The following is a 19,397-nucleotide window of genomic DNA, read 5'->3' on the forward strand; positions in this document are numbered from 1 at the left end:
ATAGTTTATATGTTCTCCTTTCTAAGGATGCAAGCGGAAAAGGAAACGTTCATTTACAGCTAGAGCACTCGCAGAAGAGCATCCTGATAGCAGCTGCCTAGACAGAGAGAAGAAGGAAGGAGTCGGTACTGGCGTCAGACGCTCCCCTTCAGGTCCATGAAACGAGGGAACAGATTCTCAGCAGGCTGGCACTGGATAACTGCTGTCTGTAATCACCCAATGCCAGGAGATATCACACGGCCTGTTGAGTTGCCTCCTGGCTATTTTTATCCTATTCATATCTGGGTCAGATCAGGGTGGTGGCAGCTTCAAAAGTCAGCAAACAAGGGCAGGGTGAGGCCACATGAGAATATACTGAACTAATTAATCCCTTTACTCAGAGCAAAGGGTTCCTTTGCAGAGTATTTCCTCAAAGGGAAAAAGCCAGCCAGGCTGTAATTTTAATCACTTGCTGGATGCCACTGGAGCCAGTGTGCAGCTTCCTTTCACCTGGGGTCCTTAGGGGCCCCTCCGCTCACCCCCATCCTTGCTGAGTCCTCTGGGTGTGGGGGTGGGGAGGTTAGAGGTGGCCCAGGTCTGAGGCCCGCCCCTCCCCCTCCCCCTCCCCAGGCTGCGGGGCTGTGTTTCTGCCCCAGTGCTGTTGCTCAATCACCCACGTGAGCAGAAGTGTAAAAGCGCAGACCTGTTGAGTCTGGGGAAGTCTGTGAACCGGCCTGGCCCTGCTTGCATCTCCCAGCCTCACAGGAAAAGACTTTGCTCTGTGCAGAGCACTTTGAATGAAAATTCTCCTTTTCAAGCTGCTGGAGTAAAGCCTGCAGCAAAGCCCCCCTGGCTTTCAACATGTTCCTCTTTGTCTAGGATCCCTGCGTGCAGCCACAGAGGAAGAACAGTTTGAAGCTGAGGAGGGGAGGGGAGGCCTGGACCCTGATTCAAAGACCAGAGGTGCTCAAGGGATCCAAACACGATTGACTTTCAAACCTGGAAGAAGCTGGCCCTAAAACAGTTCGGCATTTTGTCTTTCTCCAACTGTACCAACTCATAATCAACACGTGTTGGGTTTTTTGTTTTTTTTTTCTTGTTTTCACAGTTTGGAGACAATCTCTCAAGATCCTAAGAACTCAATATCCTAGCCGTCCAGTGTCCACATAGACACATAAAATGCACACACACTGACCAAATTAACAACCACAGGTGAAATTTCTGTGTACCTCCTGGCAGACACGGGAAATTCACTTGGCAATCTGAAAACAATGAATTTAGTCTTAAAATATTTTTGAGACTAAAACAATGAGTTATACCACAGTAGGTATCACAGTTATAGGGATGCAAGTTACAATTTTATTTATGAAACATGGCTGATAAGGGCTTAGGGGTGCTCAGTCGGTAATAAGAGGGAAAAACATTCAAATCAGTTCTGCTGTTCTAAGTGTGTTAGGAGCCTCTTAATGCTTCCAAGCATTTCCCTTGTATCAAGGAAAAGACAAACGCAGACAGAGGGGACTCAAAACTAGTAAAGCATATGCCACGGCCTCAGGTAGTTATTAATTTCATGGCAGGAACAGACGACGTAAGGACTCTCACAGGAGAAAGAACGCAGAACAACAAAATCAGAAACACGTGTGCTCAGGGCTCAGCAAAAAGGTGGCAGTTGAACTGAATCTAAAATAAAGGAGCTTCACAGGATAAATTCATGGAGTAGCTTTGAAAGGCTTCTTCCCAAAGCTTATTTTTTTTAAAAGAGCAATTTTTCAATATGCTTTTTAAAAAAGTCTTGAAGAAGTGCATCCCTTTTGACCCATAAATTTTACTTGTAGGAATTGATCCTAAGGCAATAAATGCACTGATTTTAAAAGTACTCATTATAATGTGGCTTATTATGAAATTTATCAAGATATCAGAAGTACTATCGCTTAGCTACACTAGGGCATTGGTTAAACAAGTAATGGCATATTAATTTGATGGGATAGTATAAAATTCACAAATTATATGTATTGATGTAGAAGAGTTATAATCTTCTCTTAAAGAGAAAAAATAAGTTTCTTAAATGGTATGTAAATAGGCACACCATTTCTAATATCTACCTACTCATATCTATATGGGAAAGTATTTAGAATATTAGATGCATTTTGTGACTAATTTTAATTTCCCTCATCTTTTTTTCCTTATTTACTATTTACTCATTAATCGTGGAAGAAAAAATAATCCAGGATGTTCTGTTGAGCTGTATCTCTCTGTAATATTCTTTTGTGCCAGTGAATGCTTTTAAATATAATATTTAGTGGATATTTTTAACCAATTTGGTACAAATGTTTTTTAACAAACTTTCAATTCTTCTAAAGGTTGTTGTTAAGACCAGTTTGGGGCTATAATTTATCTTGTTACTTACAGGGAAGGATCACAGGTGAAGATTCCAATTGATTAGAATAATTGCCTTCAAGTGATTTAAGTCTCATCTCTGTAGATATTAAAAGTTCATAGAAAAATGGCTAGAGGAAAAATATAAGTATTCTTTGTTTTTTAATCTATTTAACTCTGTAGTTATGAATAAGGAAAATCATAAGTGAGCAGTTGCCTAGGAAGCCACCTGGCTTTATTTACCTGGTCTGTTTATCCTCTATCAACATGTAACATATTCCTGAAAAGCAGCAAGTACTAAGCAGTCTCTCCTTGGATAATCTGATCTATATATACACATACACATATATACACACAATGGAATATTATTCAGCCCTAGAAGCCATAAAACGAAGCAATCCTGCCATTTGCAACCCCGTGGAATTCCCTTGTGGAATTCCTTCTGCCGAGCAGCATGGCCCAGGCTCATGTTCCTCAATAGGCTTTGACAGCTAAATGGCTTAAACAAGATATTCAACCCTACCGGCCAAAAGGACCATCCGACGTGCAGGAGACGAAGGTCAACAGCCCTGACTTAATTCAAGGGCAGAGCAGCGTCTGCAACTCCACTGCACAGGCGGCTGCCTCGAAGTCCTCCCGGGCTCACCAAGAGACTCACCTGTTTTCCATTTGACCTGAGCTTCTGCATCTTTTCAGGAAGTGCCCGGGATTCACAAGCCAAGAGGAGGTCAGCGCAGGAGGCAAAGGGGTTGTAAACTAGGATGTGATTTGGCTTTCACCAGCCGCCATAGTCCTGCAGACTTGCAGTGATGTGGGTTTTCAAAATCTAAAAGGCAATAAGTTCAAGATTCAACATTAATTAGATGAATATACCTCTCATGTGCTGTAGGCTGAATCTGAAAACTTACTCCATGCCTGTACGGCTTAGTTCCGTATCTGTAAAGTGGGAAAAATAATATCTATTCCAAGTAAAAAACACAACAAAACAAGAAACCCAGATGGATGAATGGCCACTGCCCATCTCTCTGACCTTGAGGTGGAGGGACCAAAATCGAGGACAGTATGCTAAGAAAAATAAGCCAGACACAGATGAATACCCTTGATCTCACTTATAATCTAAACAAGTCAAACTCAAAGAAACAGAGAGTAGATGATGGTGACCAGGGGCTGAGGTTAGGGAAATGGGAAGATGTTGGGCAAAGGTACAAACCTCCCTTTTTAAGATGAGTAAGTTCTGGAGATGAGTGTACAGCACGGTGACTCTCATGAACAACACTATATTATATACTTGAAATTCGCTGAGAAAGTAGATCTTAATGTTCTCACTACACACACCAAAAAGGTAATTGAGGTGATGGTTGTATTAATGAGCTTAATTGCAGTCATCATTTCACAACGTATACATATATAAAATCATCAGACTTTACAGCCTAAATATATGCAAATTTTGTTGGTCAATTATGCCTCCATAAACCTGGAAAAATAAAATACAAAGAAAATAAGTAATTTTAAAAAATAAGTATATTAGAAGACATGTATTCAAATGACTAAACAACAGCAACAGAATCCTAAGCAGGTTCTCTGTAAAATAACGTAGTTAATATCTTCAAGATCTGCATTTCCTAAACCCTGTGTGATTTTTTGTTAGCTTAGCATTCAAGGGAATTCTTTATTAAATGAAGCTATGGACAAAGCTTAGGACAAGCCTTACCATTTCTGAGTGTGCCAGTAATCTGTGACGTGCTGACAGGGTTTACGTGTGAACAGCGATGTGTCTCTGCTGCAAAGGCTGGAAGTGGACAGGGACACCCACAAATTCTGATCCCTGGAACAAGTGAGGGTCCCCCACGGCCAATTCCTGCCTCTGTGACACTCTTGCACTTGGTGGCAGGCTTCCATGTGTTCTGAGCCATTTGGACTCTCATATAACTTCCCTCACGCTGTTGTATGTTCTTGCTTATTTCACAACTGAAACTTTCAGGAAGAATGAGCTGGAACTCTATTTCCTAAATACAATATATAATCATTGAGAGAAATAAACATACATTGACCTGAGAGCATGTTTCCCCTTAACGTTTGGATGCTGTGGGCTCCCCAGTCCTGTTTAGAAGGATCGGCTACCATGTGGTCAGAGTATCCACTGAGTGGGTGTTAAACCAACTGCCCTCTTCAATCACTGGTTTTCACTGGGTCATCGAACACCAAAGCACGTCTCTGCCAGGTCAGAATTGGCCCTTTGAGGTTCAAGAAACTAGCAGTCATCCTTCCTGAATATTCCCTTTTCCCTTAACTTCTGGGCTGTCAATTTTCCTCTCTTGCTGCTCAGTCCCTCTCCGTCACCTTCGAGGACACTTTTTTTTGACTCGCCCTTAGACGTCTGTATCCCCCAGGTTCACACTGAGTCTCCCCTTCTCTGTTTCTTTCTTTATCCTGAGTGTTTATGCACTGCCACCTGCAGGACACCCTCCCTGATGTCGTGACCCTACAGTCTGATGAGTTCCCACCTCCCGAGCAAGCAAGCTTGCTGGGGCAACGTCACACAGACCTTCTCCTGCGGCACAGTCATTGGCTTACTTATGGGACTCCTTGTTTTAGTTCAGAGCTACCAGAGGACAGTTCCACACCCTGCGGGGGCTTAAACAACAGACATTGATTGTCTCACAGTTCCGGAGGGTAGACGTCTGCAATCTAGGTGTCAACAGGTTTGCTTTCTTCTGACAGCCATGAGGGCAGGATGTGTTCCAGGCCTCTCTGCTTGGCATGTAGACAGCTGTCTTCTCCCTGTGTCTTTGCGTGGTCCTCCCTCTGTGCGTGTCTGTGTCCTAATCTCCTCTTCTTATAAGAACACCAGTCATGTGGGTCACACTCACATCCTGGGGTACTTGTGCTTAGAACTTCAACACATGGATTTGGGGGCCACAAGTCAGCCCATAACACCCTCAGTTAGACTGACTGTAAACCACGTGAAGTCAGAGACAAGGGCTTATTCCACTTCGTATTCCTGGCACATTGCACAAGGTTTGGCATGTGGAGGGTCATAAATACATTTGAAAAATTGAGGCAGTATTGGTCTCATCAACGTGAAATAGAAAATAGTTGACATGTTTGGAAATTTTTATGATGATATATAGGTAGACAGATACCTGCATATATATTACATAATATATCAATATCACAGTATATGTCATATATCACATATATAACTTGCATACATATGAGTGTGTTTTGTGAGTATATATGTATAGATAGATAGATAGGTATCCATGTATAAGTTCAGCAAGCAATTGTCTTTCCCTGAATCTCATTGCTTCTAGGGTAGAAGTGGGTTTCAGAACGAAATTGAAATTTTTTTAGGACGGGAGAATAGGAAAGGGTTATTGCAAGGCGACCAGGAGTGTCCGGTCCACAGTGTATGTGTGTGATTCTTCACACAGAGGAGGCTGGAGGTTCAGGTGAGTCAATGCCCGAGGTCACCCAGCCGGGAGGGGCATGAGTCCAGGTGAGGGTGGCTCCAGAGTCTGTGTTCCTAATGACTGTAGGTTCCCAGAGTCTGCAGGTGAGGGAGAAAGCATGGGGCAGCCTCCGTGAGGCTCCAGCTGCCCCTGGGCCTCGATACAGAGCCGTGGGTGGAGGGAGCGCACTTGCTGTGATGGCACTTGTGACATGAGGGTGACAAGCACAGATCAGACCACCTGGGAAGAGCAGCCATAGACCGAACCCAAGGGCTGTGTGTCCCCGTGTGAAGAGTAGCCAGGTTTGCAGCGGCCGGACGGCGACACAGGTGTGCCTCTGTCGGATGTGCCCCAGATTCTGATGATCTCGCATATCAGAGCTGTACCTTGGGTCCCGTGCAATTAGGGACAGCTCGTCTCCTACCCTCCTGCCACCAAGAATGTAGCAGCACTGGGGAGGGGGTGGATCTTACCAGCTAGTGGCATAAGAAAATGTCATTATATCAAGTGAGGAAAAAAGTTTCCTAAGAAAAAGAGAGACATTTCAGACCCTTGAAACGGGCTAGGATAACATCTTACCCCAAGGCTAAGGGAAAAAATATTTTTGTAGTGTCTTAAATAATACATATTGCTAAAAATAACATCAAAGAGAAAATGGTGGGGCGTCCCTGGTGGCGCAGTGGTTGAGAATCTGCCTGCCAATGCAGGGGACACGGGTTCGAGCCCTGGTCTGGGAAGATCCCACATGCCGTGGAGCGACTGGGCCCGTGAGCCACAACTACTGAGCCTGCGCGTCTGGAGCCTGTGCTCCTCAACAAGAGAGGCCGCGATGGTGAGAGGCCCGCGCACCACGATGAAGAGTGGCCCCCACTTGCCGCAACTAGAGAAAGCCCTCGCACAGAAACAAAGACTCAACACAGCCATAAATAAACAAATAAAAGAACGTGAATTTCTTTAAAAAAAAAAATAAAAGAGAAAATGGTGAGTGATCCAGAAATTAAATGTCATTTTGTTTTTTGGGTTTTTTTTTGCTTCTTTATTGACAGTCTTGGAGTATCACTTATGTGCATTTGTTATAGAAATCTATTTGTAGATAATGTCTTCTTAATAATCAACAAATCATATGGATGTGCATCCATGCCTACAACCAGCTACTGGCTCTTTTGAAAGTCCAGGTGGTACAGGAGGCAAAGAACCTCGTTTCCTGTTGGCAAACCTCAGAGGCCTGTCTTTGCAGGTGGCACTAAAAGAACCCGCCAGAATATTAGATGGAGCCGGGGATTAGAGACACACACTGGAGGGTTTGTTTCCCAAGTCACCGACTCAGATCCAGACCAGTTTGCTGCAACGGAGATATTTGGTACAGATGTGACCTCATGTCACCTGTGAATGGGGTGCCCCCCACTGTGCAGGTTTCTGGTGGGTGTGACCACCCCTCAGGCCAGGAGGGAAAAGCATGCCCTTGGGCTGTAGCTACCTTCCCTGCTGGCCTCCTTCCTAGGTCACCCAGGTGGACGAGAGGCCCAAAGGACTTTCCACTGAGAAATGCTGTCTCTTGACCGTCTCTCCTATTACCATCCGTCTGGGCCATTTCCCGGGCTTCGTTCCGAGCTACTCCCTGACATTTAGTCCTTAAGCTTTAGAGGACAGGATTTGTCCCATTCTCTCCCAGATGGTTCTCTCTGCTTGACCTCTGGGTTAATGCCTAATGCCTGATTTGCTGAAGCCCTCGACGTGTCTATGACCTGCTCTCAATCGCTCCTGTCTGGGCTGGGCCCCTTTGCCCCGTCTCTAATAGGGTCCATCGTGCACCTCCTGCTCCTTCCCTGACACACATGGATGTTCTCGCTGGCTTCAGTGAGGCCTGTATCACCGCTCTGGACCCCTTGGATGCCGTAGATGGAACAAAAAGAAGATGCCAGAGCTGACCCATTTGGCATTCACACTCGGCAGATCATGACACCAGCAGGAAATTGCCGTGCATGAAAAGATAAGAATGGCCTTCTCTTAATGATCTTAACTTTTTTTTAAAAAATTATTATTTCTTTATTTATTTAGGCTGTGTTGGGTCTTCGTTTCTGTGCGAGGGCTTCCTCTAGTTGCGGCAAGCGGGGACCACTCTTCATCGCGGTGCGCGGGCCTCTCACTATCATGGCCTCTCTTGTTGCGGAGCACAGGCTCCAGACGCGCAGGCTCAGTAGTTGTGGCTCACGGGCCCAGTTGCTCCGCGGTATGTGGGATCTTCCCAGACCAGGGCTCGAACCCGTGTCCCCTGCATTAGCAGGCAGATTCTCAACCACTGCGCCACCAGGGAAGCCTGGATCTTAACTTTTTATAGTCTTAAGCTGTGCTGCTGTTTCAGGAGCTCACATCATGAGCAAAAACAAAAGCATAGAAACCACTTAAAATGGATTTACTGAGACTCCTGTGTATGCAAAGTACCAGGATGAGGGCAATTAACAAGGTGCCAGTTGTACCCTCAGGGGACCCACAGTTCATTCGAGGAAGCAGACATCGATATGACCATCAAAAGTACAAGACGGGCTCTTATAACTTCCATAGACATATATGGGTCAAGTGCTAAAAGATTATGAACACGGGACAGTTGATTCTACCTGAGATAATAAGAGAAGATTTTTGGAGGGGATATCTTTTACAAAAGCTTTGAAATCTGAGAATTTAAACAGGCAAACGTCAGCCAAAGGGCTCTGGATGGGAGAGGACAGCTCAAAGTCAGGGAAGCATGAAGGTATAAGATGATTTAGGGAGCAATTCCAGAAAGGGCACAAAGAGAGAGAAGGCAGGACATGTCAGAGTCATATCATGAAGCATCTTCAATCCCATGCCAAGAAAGCTGATTTTTCTCAGAGTGATTTGGAGCCATTGGAGTATTTTTAGGAAAGTGCATGTGAGTCGTGATTTGGCTTGGGTGTCTCCACAAATCTGCACTTTGGAAATTGTTGCTCTCGAATTGTTGTCCCCAGTCCAGCAACTCACCTGACCAGTCACAACTCAGATGTCGCATTTCCAGGAGGGTCTTCCGCCGAGAAGAGTTGGAACCCCTGCTGTGGATGTGTATCGTGACCCGTGTTCCCCATTTGGCAATGCTTACCCTACGTGTCATACCCTGAGGTCGCTCTTCTGTGAGAGATTCTGGGCATCTTATTTTGCTGACAGCTGTATCTTTGGTGCCTAGGATGGTTGTTTATAAATGTTGAACTGGGTTCTATTTAGGGCAGTTCATGTCAGGGTTACACTGAGTGGATTCGAGTAGGGAGGGGCAGGAAAGCAACGCACAATTAAAGAGACCTTTTCCACAGCACAATTAGAGGTGACAGGGTTTGGGCGAGAACCTGGGCAGTGCTGGGTTAGAAGAATGAACACTGCAGGGTTGAATGCCCACAACTTAGCAACTGAACAGACGCTGTGTGCAAATCTAAAGTTGAGGAGGCGGCTATGAGGTGAGGGTGATCCTCACTCTGATCCTTCCCTTGGATCCACTGCACTCACGCCTGTTTTGGTGCGGCCAGGGTTACCCATCTGAGAACTTGCTGCTCCCAGAAATCCACGGAACCCGGTGCATCTAGGGTCTAAACATCTACCAAAAGCCAACCTCAGGGGTGGGTATTGAGGGCGTTTCTGGGGCAGCTGAGTTGTGTCTCTCTGGATTTCCTGAGGGTTTATTAAAGTAAGGGGAGACTGGATGGCCAGTCAGGGTTGCTGGGGCATGAAACCGGGGAGTCCGTTCAAATCTATTCTGCGTGACCGGCCCCCTCTGAGTCGTGCGTGGGTCTGTGTGGAGGCCTGGGTCCCGGGCAGATATGACACCATCGCTCTCTCCCAGCACCATCCCCCTGCCCGCTCTGCTCACCTCTAATGCTATAAAGAGATCTGATTCACCCCATGAAGGCATCTTAAGTCATGAACACCCAGCCTGGCATCATAACATGAAGGATTGTACAGAGTAGCCTTCACTTTGTGAGATGGGACCTGGGTTAGGCCCCCTGGGAGTGTTTAAACGTACCCCTTCCATTTTCCCATCCTATGTATATTCAACCTCTACTAACTGCCCAGCACTTTACTGGGTGCTAGAGAGACATTGGTGGTAACACAAGCTTCATGTGTCACAGGAAAGATGCCCATCCAATAAGTAACCACACAAGAGACCAGGTCGTCACTAATTTGAAATGTCTGCAAAGGATAAACTAGGGAGCGAGGAGAGGGCAGAAGGAGGGAGAAACAGCTTCACCTACGTGGTCAGGTCAGGCTTCCCTGAGAATGTGACATATCATCTGAGCTCTAAAGGATGCCCAGTCTTACCAGGCAAATGGAGAGGAAGCGGGTGGTGGGGTAGATGCGAGAGAACAGCGTATGTCAAGACCCTGAGCAGGGAAGGAGAACTGGCTGTACGTGTGGGCTCAATGAAGTCAAGTTCATCCCAGAGTGGAAGCAAGGGGAGAGTGTGAGCCTGGAAGGATGGGTGTCCCATCCTGGAGGGAGCACCAGGGGCTCCAGAATCTATAAATTACTTTTGCAAAAGGCATAGGAGGTATGAGGCACACAGAGAATGTGAAAGATGATGCTAAAGTCATGGGTGGATAAAATTACCAAGAGGGAAGGGTGTAGCCATGGGTGTATAGTAACGATATAATGATAGAATCTTCACAAGTGCCTGGAGGAAAAAAAGGCAGAGAGAGAGAGATTGTTGGCCAAGAGAGAAGATCTTCATGAGAGCTAACCATGAATGCCAAGAGGGTGAAAGAAAAGTCTATTAGAAAGTATCAATTTGATGAAAGGAAGAACTTTTAACAGAGAAGTCTTCCGTGGTCTGCTTTTAAATAGGCGGTGGGGGTTTTTTTGTTTTGCAGTCGTAGTTGTTTTTCCAAGAGGGTATATGTGTGTGTGTAAAACCTTTGGAATAACTTTCTAGAAATATTTGTATGTAAATATGTAACTATTGTGTGTGTATATGTACATGCTTGTGTATCTGGTATACGTATATTTGTGTATGTCCACGCACTTACATAGCTCTTTTTTTCATTGCTTTTTCTATTCTTCCAAGGTAAGGACTACCTTTTACTTCCATTGTTATTTTCTTCAGTGCCCAAAATAAGGCTTACGGTGGCAGCATTAGAAACTCAATATAAAATATGTATGTATGTTCACAAGACAGCAGATTTCACTATTAACATGAATAACACCCAATTAGAAATACGGCATTTCAGGAAAACTTCATTTGATCAGATTACTCTAGTTAATTTTGACAAAACAGAGATAAGTGAACCACCACACTCTGATTAAACGTCCACAAGAGCACAGAAATAACACAGCTTCCAGATGACTTTCTCCCCAACTTGACAAACAATGAGTCTCTTGGAAGTAACAGATTTATTAAATTCTTTAGTCTCCTTAGGGAGGCTGGGTAATTTACAGTCCGTGTTGATGGTATTAATGCTTTCCGGCTTCTTAGTCATCGTCGTTAAAGAGGTTTAACCATCAAGGAACCCCCAGAGATTTGTGTGATGATTTCCTAAAGACATAGGAAATCTGGCTTAACGTCAGAGGAGTGCTCAAAAAGAGCTCTCTGAAAAAACTGTAGCCTTTCCCAATGCATTTCAGAACACTATCTTGGTGACTCAAGTCTACAGCTTTCAATTTACATAAGTAAACAGATGAGTCACAGACACAGGGCGTGATGTTTGGGAAGAACAGTGTGCTGGGCCCCTTTATGTCCCAAACGAGGAAAGAGGAGCTGATGGAGGTTAAGTGGAAAAAGACGTTATGGGTATATTAAAAATAGGATCACAGAATTTACGGTAAAGCTATTTGGAGAAAATGGAACAGCCTGGACGGTTCTATGTTGGCTCAAAGACAATCATCTTAACTTTAAGGATCCCATGAGGGATCTTCATTTATTTTTTTTAAAATTTAATTTCATTTATTTATTTTTTTATACAGCAGGTTCTTATCAGTTATCCATTTTATACATATTAGTGTATACATGTCAATCCCAATCTCCCAGTTCATCACACCACCATCCCCGCCATCGCTTTCCCCCCTTGGTGTCCCTACGTTTGTTCTCTACATCTGTGTCTCTATTTCTGCCTTGCAAACCGGTTTATCTGTACCATTTTTCTAGGTTCCATATATATGTGTTAGCATATGGTATTTGTTTTCTCTTTCTGACTTACTTCACTCTGTATGACAGTCTCTAGGTCCATCCATGTCTCTACAAATGACCCAATTCCGTTCCTTTGGCAGAAGCAAAACCTTGTTGAACCCTTTGAAAGAAATGAATTTGCCAATGGACTAAATTGCTTAATTTAGCATTATTAAAAAAAATTTTGAGAACTACTGATACCTTTAGCCATATCTGTAGGGATTGCTCAGTATCCACACTGTTGGGCTTGATGAGTTTCCTGACCTGGTTTGAGATGCTCCAGAAATGAAATGCATCTACCAGTTCCTTAGAAAGACATTTTCCCAGCTGATTGCATTGAGGTATTCTTTTTTTCCTCACCATCCTCCTTTATTTTATAAGCTCAGAAATCTTTGATTTGCTTAATTTTACCAGGTCCTTTGTTTCTACATGCTTAGGATTAAAAAGTTGTCAGTATATTATAAGCTAGTAGACAAAGATATTTGTTATGCCATCATTTCCTCTTTTCTCTTGAAAGTGGTTCTGCTTTCTATCTTGTACTAACCATGTCAAGTCCACTATTGCCCCATAATTTACCTCTCACTTCCCAAACTATTTATTTATTAGAAAACCAATTCCAACAGATTTATAAGAAATACAGCTAAGAATTGTAGAGGACTTGTAGGAGATCTCACTGCAACAAAGATAGACGTTCAATCGTTGATAATTACGGACAGGGTTTAAACTGCACTGGTTCTCTAGGGTTATTAACAGGTATACAGTGATGACAGTTTCTACCTTATGGACTTTCTTTCAGGACTGTTTTCGAATGAAAAGTAGGATACACATATTAAAAGGCTGTAGTAGTTTTCCATTGCCGCCAATAACAAATTAACACAAACTTGATGGCTGAAACCAATACAAATTTATTACCTTATGGTTCTACAGGTTATAAATCTTATACAGGTTTTGCTGCAATGAAATCAAAGTGTCATCAGGGCTGTGTCCTTTCTGGAGGATCTAGGGGAGAATGCACTTACTTGCCTTTTCTGTCTACTAGAGGTCACCCTCGTTCCTTGGTCCATGACCCTTTCCTCCATCATCAAGGTCAGCGACCACCTGTGGAGTTTGCACAAGCCTCACTCTGACTCGACTTCACAGATATCCTCTGACTGTCTTATTCTGTCTCCATCTTCCACTTTTAAGGATCTTTCTGATTACATTGGGCCACCCCATCATCCAGGGTAATCTGTAACTTCATCATATCATCAAAGTGCCCTTTTCCCATGTAAGGTGACATAGTCATAGGTTGTGGAGATTAGGATGTGGACACTTTGGGAGCCATTACCACAAAGGTATTCAGTTGAATTTCTTTACCTCTAAACCTTATCTGAATCATCCAGGATCTTAGTAAATCTGCCCTATCATCCGCTGGCTTCCATATTAGTCAACTTTCTTTAAATTTGCTTGTAATGAAGGAACGATTGACTTTGTAATATGATCTTTCTGTTAAATGGCATCTCTAAGGTTAGCCCCTGCCCTAAGGAAGGTGAGAGAACAACTCACAATTCCAAGGATAGGTCTTCTATGGAACAATGACCTGCCCCCATATTCCCCCCCAAACAGAGGATGTGAATATTTGTTGCATTCACACAGCCAAGTCAAGAAATCCATGCATGTTAATTCACTCTGGAGTATGATTCATTTGCATGGCTTGGCTCCAACCACGGGAAATAAATTATATAATTGTTACTAAATCCTCACCTTTGATTCTATATAAAAGAAATCTGGGGCTTCCCTGGTGGCGCAGTGGTTGAGAATCTGCCTGCCAATGCAGGGGACACGGGTTCGAGCCCTGGTCTGGGAAGATCCCACATGCCGCAGAGCAGCTAGGCCCGTGAGCCACAACTACTGAGCCTGCGCATCTGGAGCCTGTGCTCCGCAACAAGAGAGGCCGCGATAGTGAGAGGCCCGCGCACCGCGATGAAGAGTGGCCCCCGCTCGCCGCAACTAGAGAAAGCCCTCGCACAGAAACAAAGACCCAACACAGCCAAAAATAAATAAATTAAAAAAAAAAAAAAAGGATGCCATTATTTGGAAAAAAAAAAAGAAATCTGCACAGGAATTATGCATTTTTTGAATATATACACTAGTTTGATATACATCGTCTAGTTATCTTCCTTACTCAATATTTTACAAACTGCCTCATATATAATAAAGCAAGAATCAGCAGACTATGGCCCACAGGTCAAATCTGGCCTATAAGCTAAGAATGGTTGTTACGTTGTTAAGTGGCTGAAAAAACATCAAAAAAGAATAATATGTTGTTATGCAGAAAAATTACATGAAATGCAAGTCGTGTCCATAAGTAAAGTGTTGTCGGAACATATCACACAGGGCTGCTTTGGGGCTACAAGGGCAGAGGTGAACAGTGGCAACAGAGACGATGTGACTCATAAACCCTAAAATATTTCTATCTGGGTATTTATTGTTCAAGTTTGTCCACTAACACAAAACTGACATTTTTTTGTAGGTAAGTATTTGGGAGATATGGCGGTGAAAGGGGGATTTGTTTATGTGCATTGCTAATGTTGATATGGAACTAAAATGTAACTCCACCTAGTTTTTGAAATCAGAACCACTCCAAGAGAATCTAATTAAGGATAAACAATATTTTTAAAGCAATAGCAAAATAAACATGGATTTCAGTTATAAAAATTTTAGTAAGTAGATATAGGTGAGCTGGATCAATGTGGGTTTCTGAATCCAGAATTTACTTCTCTCTTGGCCATTGTCACTATTAGGCAAAGAGGTATGTGACCTTTTTCTAATAGAATTTGTAACGTAATCTCACCAGGAAAAGAAAGGTGCGGGAAGGAGCCTTCAAAAAACATATTAGAACGATGAAATGTTTTTTGGAATCAGTTGTATCCAGCTTCACCAGTCGGTGCTACATAAATCCAAGCAAAGAGTCAGATCTGAGTAATGTATTTCCTCTTACAGAAGATTATTTCAAACAGTGACACAAACACTGTTGCAATTGGTTCCAGTCAAGGTTTGGCTTTTCACTTTGAATGGATACTGCACATTTTTAAACCTGAGAGTTGAAATTGAGCACCCTGACATCAGAAAGCTTGCCTACATATTTCACTGGATGCAGCTTTTCCTCCAGGTAAAAGTAGGAGTAACTAGGGAAACGCTCTACACAGCCAACCCGTGCCTAGCAAATTCCAGGCATAGAGTACGATTTCCAGTGGTGGAAATTGCCTGCCAGCCCGCAAAGGGCCCCACCAGTTTCAGCTCCAGGGCAATTTGTGAATCCCTGACATATCATCTGCACGAATAAGGATCATTTTGAAAATAGTTTTACAGCTGAGATGCAAAATAATTATACAATGTGTAACCCCATGTAAGTAGCTTTAGGAGCATTTACACGTGCATCTATACCATCTCTTTAAACACCTTGATCTAGGTCTTTTCAAGTCCAGTTTACAGACTGGAAAACTGAGGTTCAGAAAAGATAACCCAGGGATATAGTGCCTCAACTAGTGCAAGTGGAGCCAACATACAATCGTCTGTCTGAAGCATCCAGTCCAGTAGTACTTAGGCCACTGTCCAGAACGGAATGCATCACAGCATCTCTAACCATCAAGAGCTCCTCTGCCTAAGAAGGCATGTACTCCTTAGTAATGACACAAAGTTTTCAATAGTAGGAAGTAAATGACTTGCTTTTTCTGACAACCAGAGTGCAAATTGTAAGTGGACTGGATATTTTCAACAGCTTAACCAGAGGTTGATCCTGTCTTACTTTTGAAAGATTTAATTTTGTTTAACATACTACTTTACTCACACATGATTTTATTCCATGTTGAATCTCTTTGACAGTTCTTGTCACTAATCTCAAAAACATCCCTCTTCTTCACTTGAGCAGGAAAGGCCCAGGTTGTGAATCTGCAGATGGGGCCCTGGAAACATTGGATGTTATCAGTTATCTGAGTCGACTTCAGGTGAAACCGAATTGCCAAGTGTTTAAATAGTGAAGGGCAGACTTGTATCATTTGCCTATCTTTTCCTTTTGTAATTCATTATGATCGAGGTCCTGATAAGAAGAAATAAGAGATCAAAAGAATATCTGCTCATTTAATCATCATTAATAAAGAAGAATCAAAATGTCCAATATTTGTGAAAGCCTTTATTCCATCAAGGATGAATATAGCATTTCTTTGTGGGCAAAGATGAAATTACCTGAAGTGCTTCAATGTGGAAATGCAGCTAATAAGTGGCGTCTGTTTTAGGCAACTCTACATAAAGACTATTGGCGCTCAGTTGTAAAATCGGGTTTGAGATGGGACATTTGCGCTGCTGGTTTACAAGAGAGATTTTCTTCATTCTCTCTTCCAGGCTGACCGGCATGAACCTCCCTTCTCCTGTTATCAGTAGCAAGAATTGGTTACGACTCCATTTCACATCCGACAGTAACCATCGACGGAAAGGATTTAATGCTCAGTTTCAAGGTAAGAAGGCTCCATCTTATAAGAAAAAAAAAAAAAAATGTATTCACACTGCATAAATGCAACTACCTGATTTAGTGATTTACACATAAGGGGACCTCAAAACAGAAATGGCAGATTGTTTGTAGCCAGGTAAAACAGAGAGTCTATAGTCAATAGTCTGTAGGGTTGATTCTGAAACTTTCTCTTTCTCTCTAATTTCTAGGGTTTATTCCTGGATAGTACTGTATAGTTTCCTATATGTTTCTAATAATCAATAATTGTGATCAATACTGTGAAAAGCTTGATGGAAACTATTCCACATGCATCTGCAAATAAAACTAGTATGGCACTGTCAGAAAGCTAGATGCTGTCCCAAGCAAACTTCTCCAGCTTTCCCCAAATCATGGCCGTGAGAATGCCAGTTCAATTAAGGCAGAATTCCCTGAACACTTGCCACAGGGAAGCTGGGACCCCAAAATGAGGAAATTATGACAACCCCCATGCTCCAGAAACTAGCAGATCAGAAAGATAATTTGTAAACAGCTCCCATGAAAGATGGAACAGAAAGAGAATCACGGGAGCCACTTAAGGAGGTTTTAGTAATATTACAACAAGTGGCTCTGAATGACTCCTATCTGAAACACATTTTAAAATCCATAATGCCTTCACTCTGTCCTTTTGGGCAAGAAGTTAAAAAAAATAAGAGTAATCTTCAGGGATTTAAATACAGATGATGCTGAAGAGGACACGTGTTGAGTTTTATCTGCCACCGGGATCCTTGGGGCTTGTGAACCCTCATGGAACGTGCCTGACTTGGAGTCCAGGGACAATTTTATTTCAGCAAAATGCATTTATTCATAAGGAGCATTGTCCACCCCTCAGTTTCTTCTGATGCTGCCAGAAAGCTCTTGAATTGCAAATATACTGCCTTGAAGCTTGGTAAGAGTCACGGTAATTTGTTTTCACTTATTCTGGGACCCAGGCAAGGCCAGTCTTTTTCTTCCCATACCTGCCTTTGTGTGCCTTTATCTTTCAAGGCCACATATTCTAACTGTAGTTATAGAAGAACAGGTATGGAAAGGACATATCAGTGGGGACTGGGGTCACTAGGTGATATAGTGGTGGGGGATGAGGAATACACCACCCAGTCTCGTAGGAAATTCTGAGTCTTCTCCGTATTACTCCACATCAACAGATACATCTATCCCTGATTTAAAACCATCGTAGATCACTATTTGGAATAACAATTGACTGATCAGACAGGTAGGTAGGTAGATCTATAGCGTTATTTCTAAACTGGTGATTGATCTTCTCCAAAGGTCCCGATTAACTGATTGGTATGGAACTACAGAAAAATTTCTAGGTATCATCCTCTAAACCTCATCAGTGGATCTGGCATCTGTACTAGTGATTGGAAGAAAGGTGAAAAATAGAATATCAAGTTTGAAGACACTCTAAATTGGTAGATATAAGAAACAATTGCAATAGTTTAGACATATCAGCCATTGATGATATATATAAGTCGTGATTAGAAAAATTTGTACATAAGTCCCAAGAGATAAAAAGATGCAAAAATATAAGGAGGGGTAAACATGGCTTAACAGTGATACATGAGAAAACCTCTTCAGGCTGACTTTGAAGTTCAAGTCCAAGACTAAATGGTGGGAGGGAGCTGCCTTTTGTTTCATTCACCTCAGGCCTTATATCACAGGAGGGGTCATGACTAAGGCTGAATCTCAGCCGACCATACATGGAAAGTCAGATTCAGTACCGGATGTCACCCTTTTGTGACAAAACAGAGAGCACCTGTCAATGCCAGGCGGGAAGGCATTATGAGAATTTTTGTGGCTCCTGAGGGCAGAACTATCACCCGTGAATAGAAGCTACAGGTGGTCCTTCCTGCTGATTCTAGAACAAGCCTGAGGGCAGTGGAAGGCAGGAGGCAAGCGATGGCTCAGGCTGAGCCTCTCAGAGGCCCCGGCAGCTGTCCCAGTGACCACCTCCGCTGGACACCACTCTGCCCTGACTTTGCAGCTGAGAGGCCTCAAGGTTTTCACTCTGAGGACAAATGAGGGGAAAGCTTCCTGTCCTGTAGGTGTTATTCCTGTAAATTTTCCCTTTTTTTTCTGCCTGGATTGAACATCAGGAAGCCCCAATTTGTATTGTACTTTATTTCAACCAGACAAACTCAGGGGGAAAACGCTGTTGTTATTACCACCACAATTGCTAAAAAGAAAAGCAGAGTAAAAGAGCAATCTAAAACACCAGCAAGAACAATAATAATAGTGAAAACACACAGTGTCTACTAAAAGCTAGTTTAATATCTATGTAAATATTCTGTCAAAACCCCGGATAGCCAAAGCAATCTTGAAAAAGAAAAAGGGAGCTGGAGGAATCAGGCTCCTGGACTTCAGACTACACTACAAAGCTATAGTAATCAAGACAGTATGGTACTGGCACAAAAACAGAAATATAGGTCAGTGGAACAGGATAGAAAGCCCAGAGATAAACCCACGCACTATGGTCACGTTATCTTTGATAAAGGAGGCAAGAATATACAAAGGAGAAAAGACAGCCTTTTCAACAAGTGGTGCTGGGAAAACTGGACAGCTACATGTAAAAGAAAGAAATTAGAACACTCCCTAACACCATACGCAAAAATAAACTCAAAATGGATTTAAGACCTAAATGTAAGGCCAGACACTATAAAGCTCTGAGAGAAAAACATAGGCAGAACACTCTATGACATAAATCACAGCAAGATCCTTTTTGACCCACCTCCTAGAGAAATGGAAATAAAAACAAAAATAAACAAATAGGAGCTAATGAAACTTAAAAGCTTTTGCACAGCAAAGGAAACCATAAATAAGACAAAAAGACAGCCCTCAGAATGGGAGAAAATATTTGCAAACGAAGCAACTGACAAAGGATTAATCTCCAAAATATACAAGCAGCTCA

At 42.9% G+C, this 19,397-nt stretch overlaps 1 protein-coding gene across 1 annotated transcript in view; it reads left to right on the forward strand.

The window, feature by feature from the left end:
- Nucleotides 1–19,397, forward strand: part of CSMD1 (CUB and Sushi multiple domains 1) — a 1,821,542-nt gene that overhangs the window by 1,159,348 nt on the left and 642,797 nt on the right. The window contains exon 6 of the mRNA XM_036838958.1: nt 16,348–16,460. Within this exon, the coding sequence (XP_036694853.1) occupies nt 16,348–16,460 (113 nt within the window). The remainder of the gene's footprint in view (nt 1–16,347; nt 16,461–19,397) is intronic.

This window comes from Balaenoptera musculus, chromosome 21 (genome assembly GCF_009873245.2).
Source record: "Balaenoptera musculus isolate JJ_BM4_2016_0621 chromosome 21, mBalMus1.pri.v3, whole genome shotgun sequence".
Taxonomy (NCBI): Eukaryota; Metazoa; Chordata; class Mammalia; order Artiodactyla; family Balaenopteridae; genus Balaenoptera; species Balaenoptera musculus.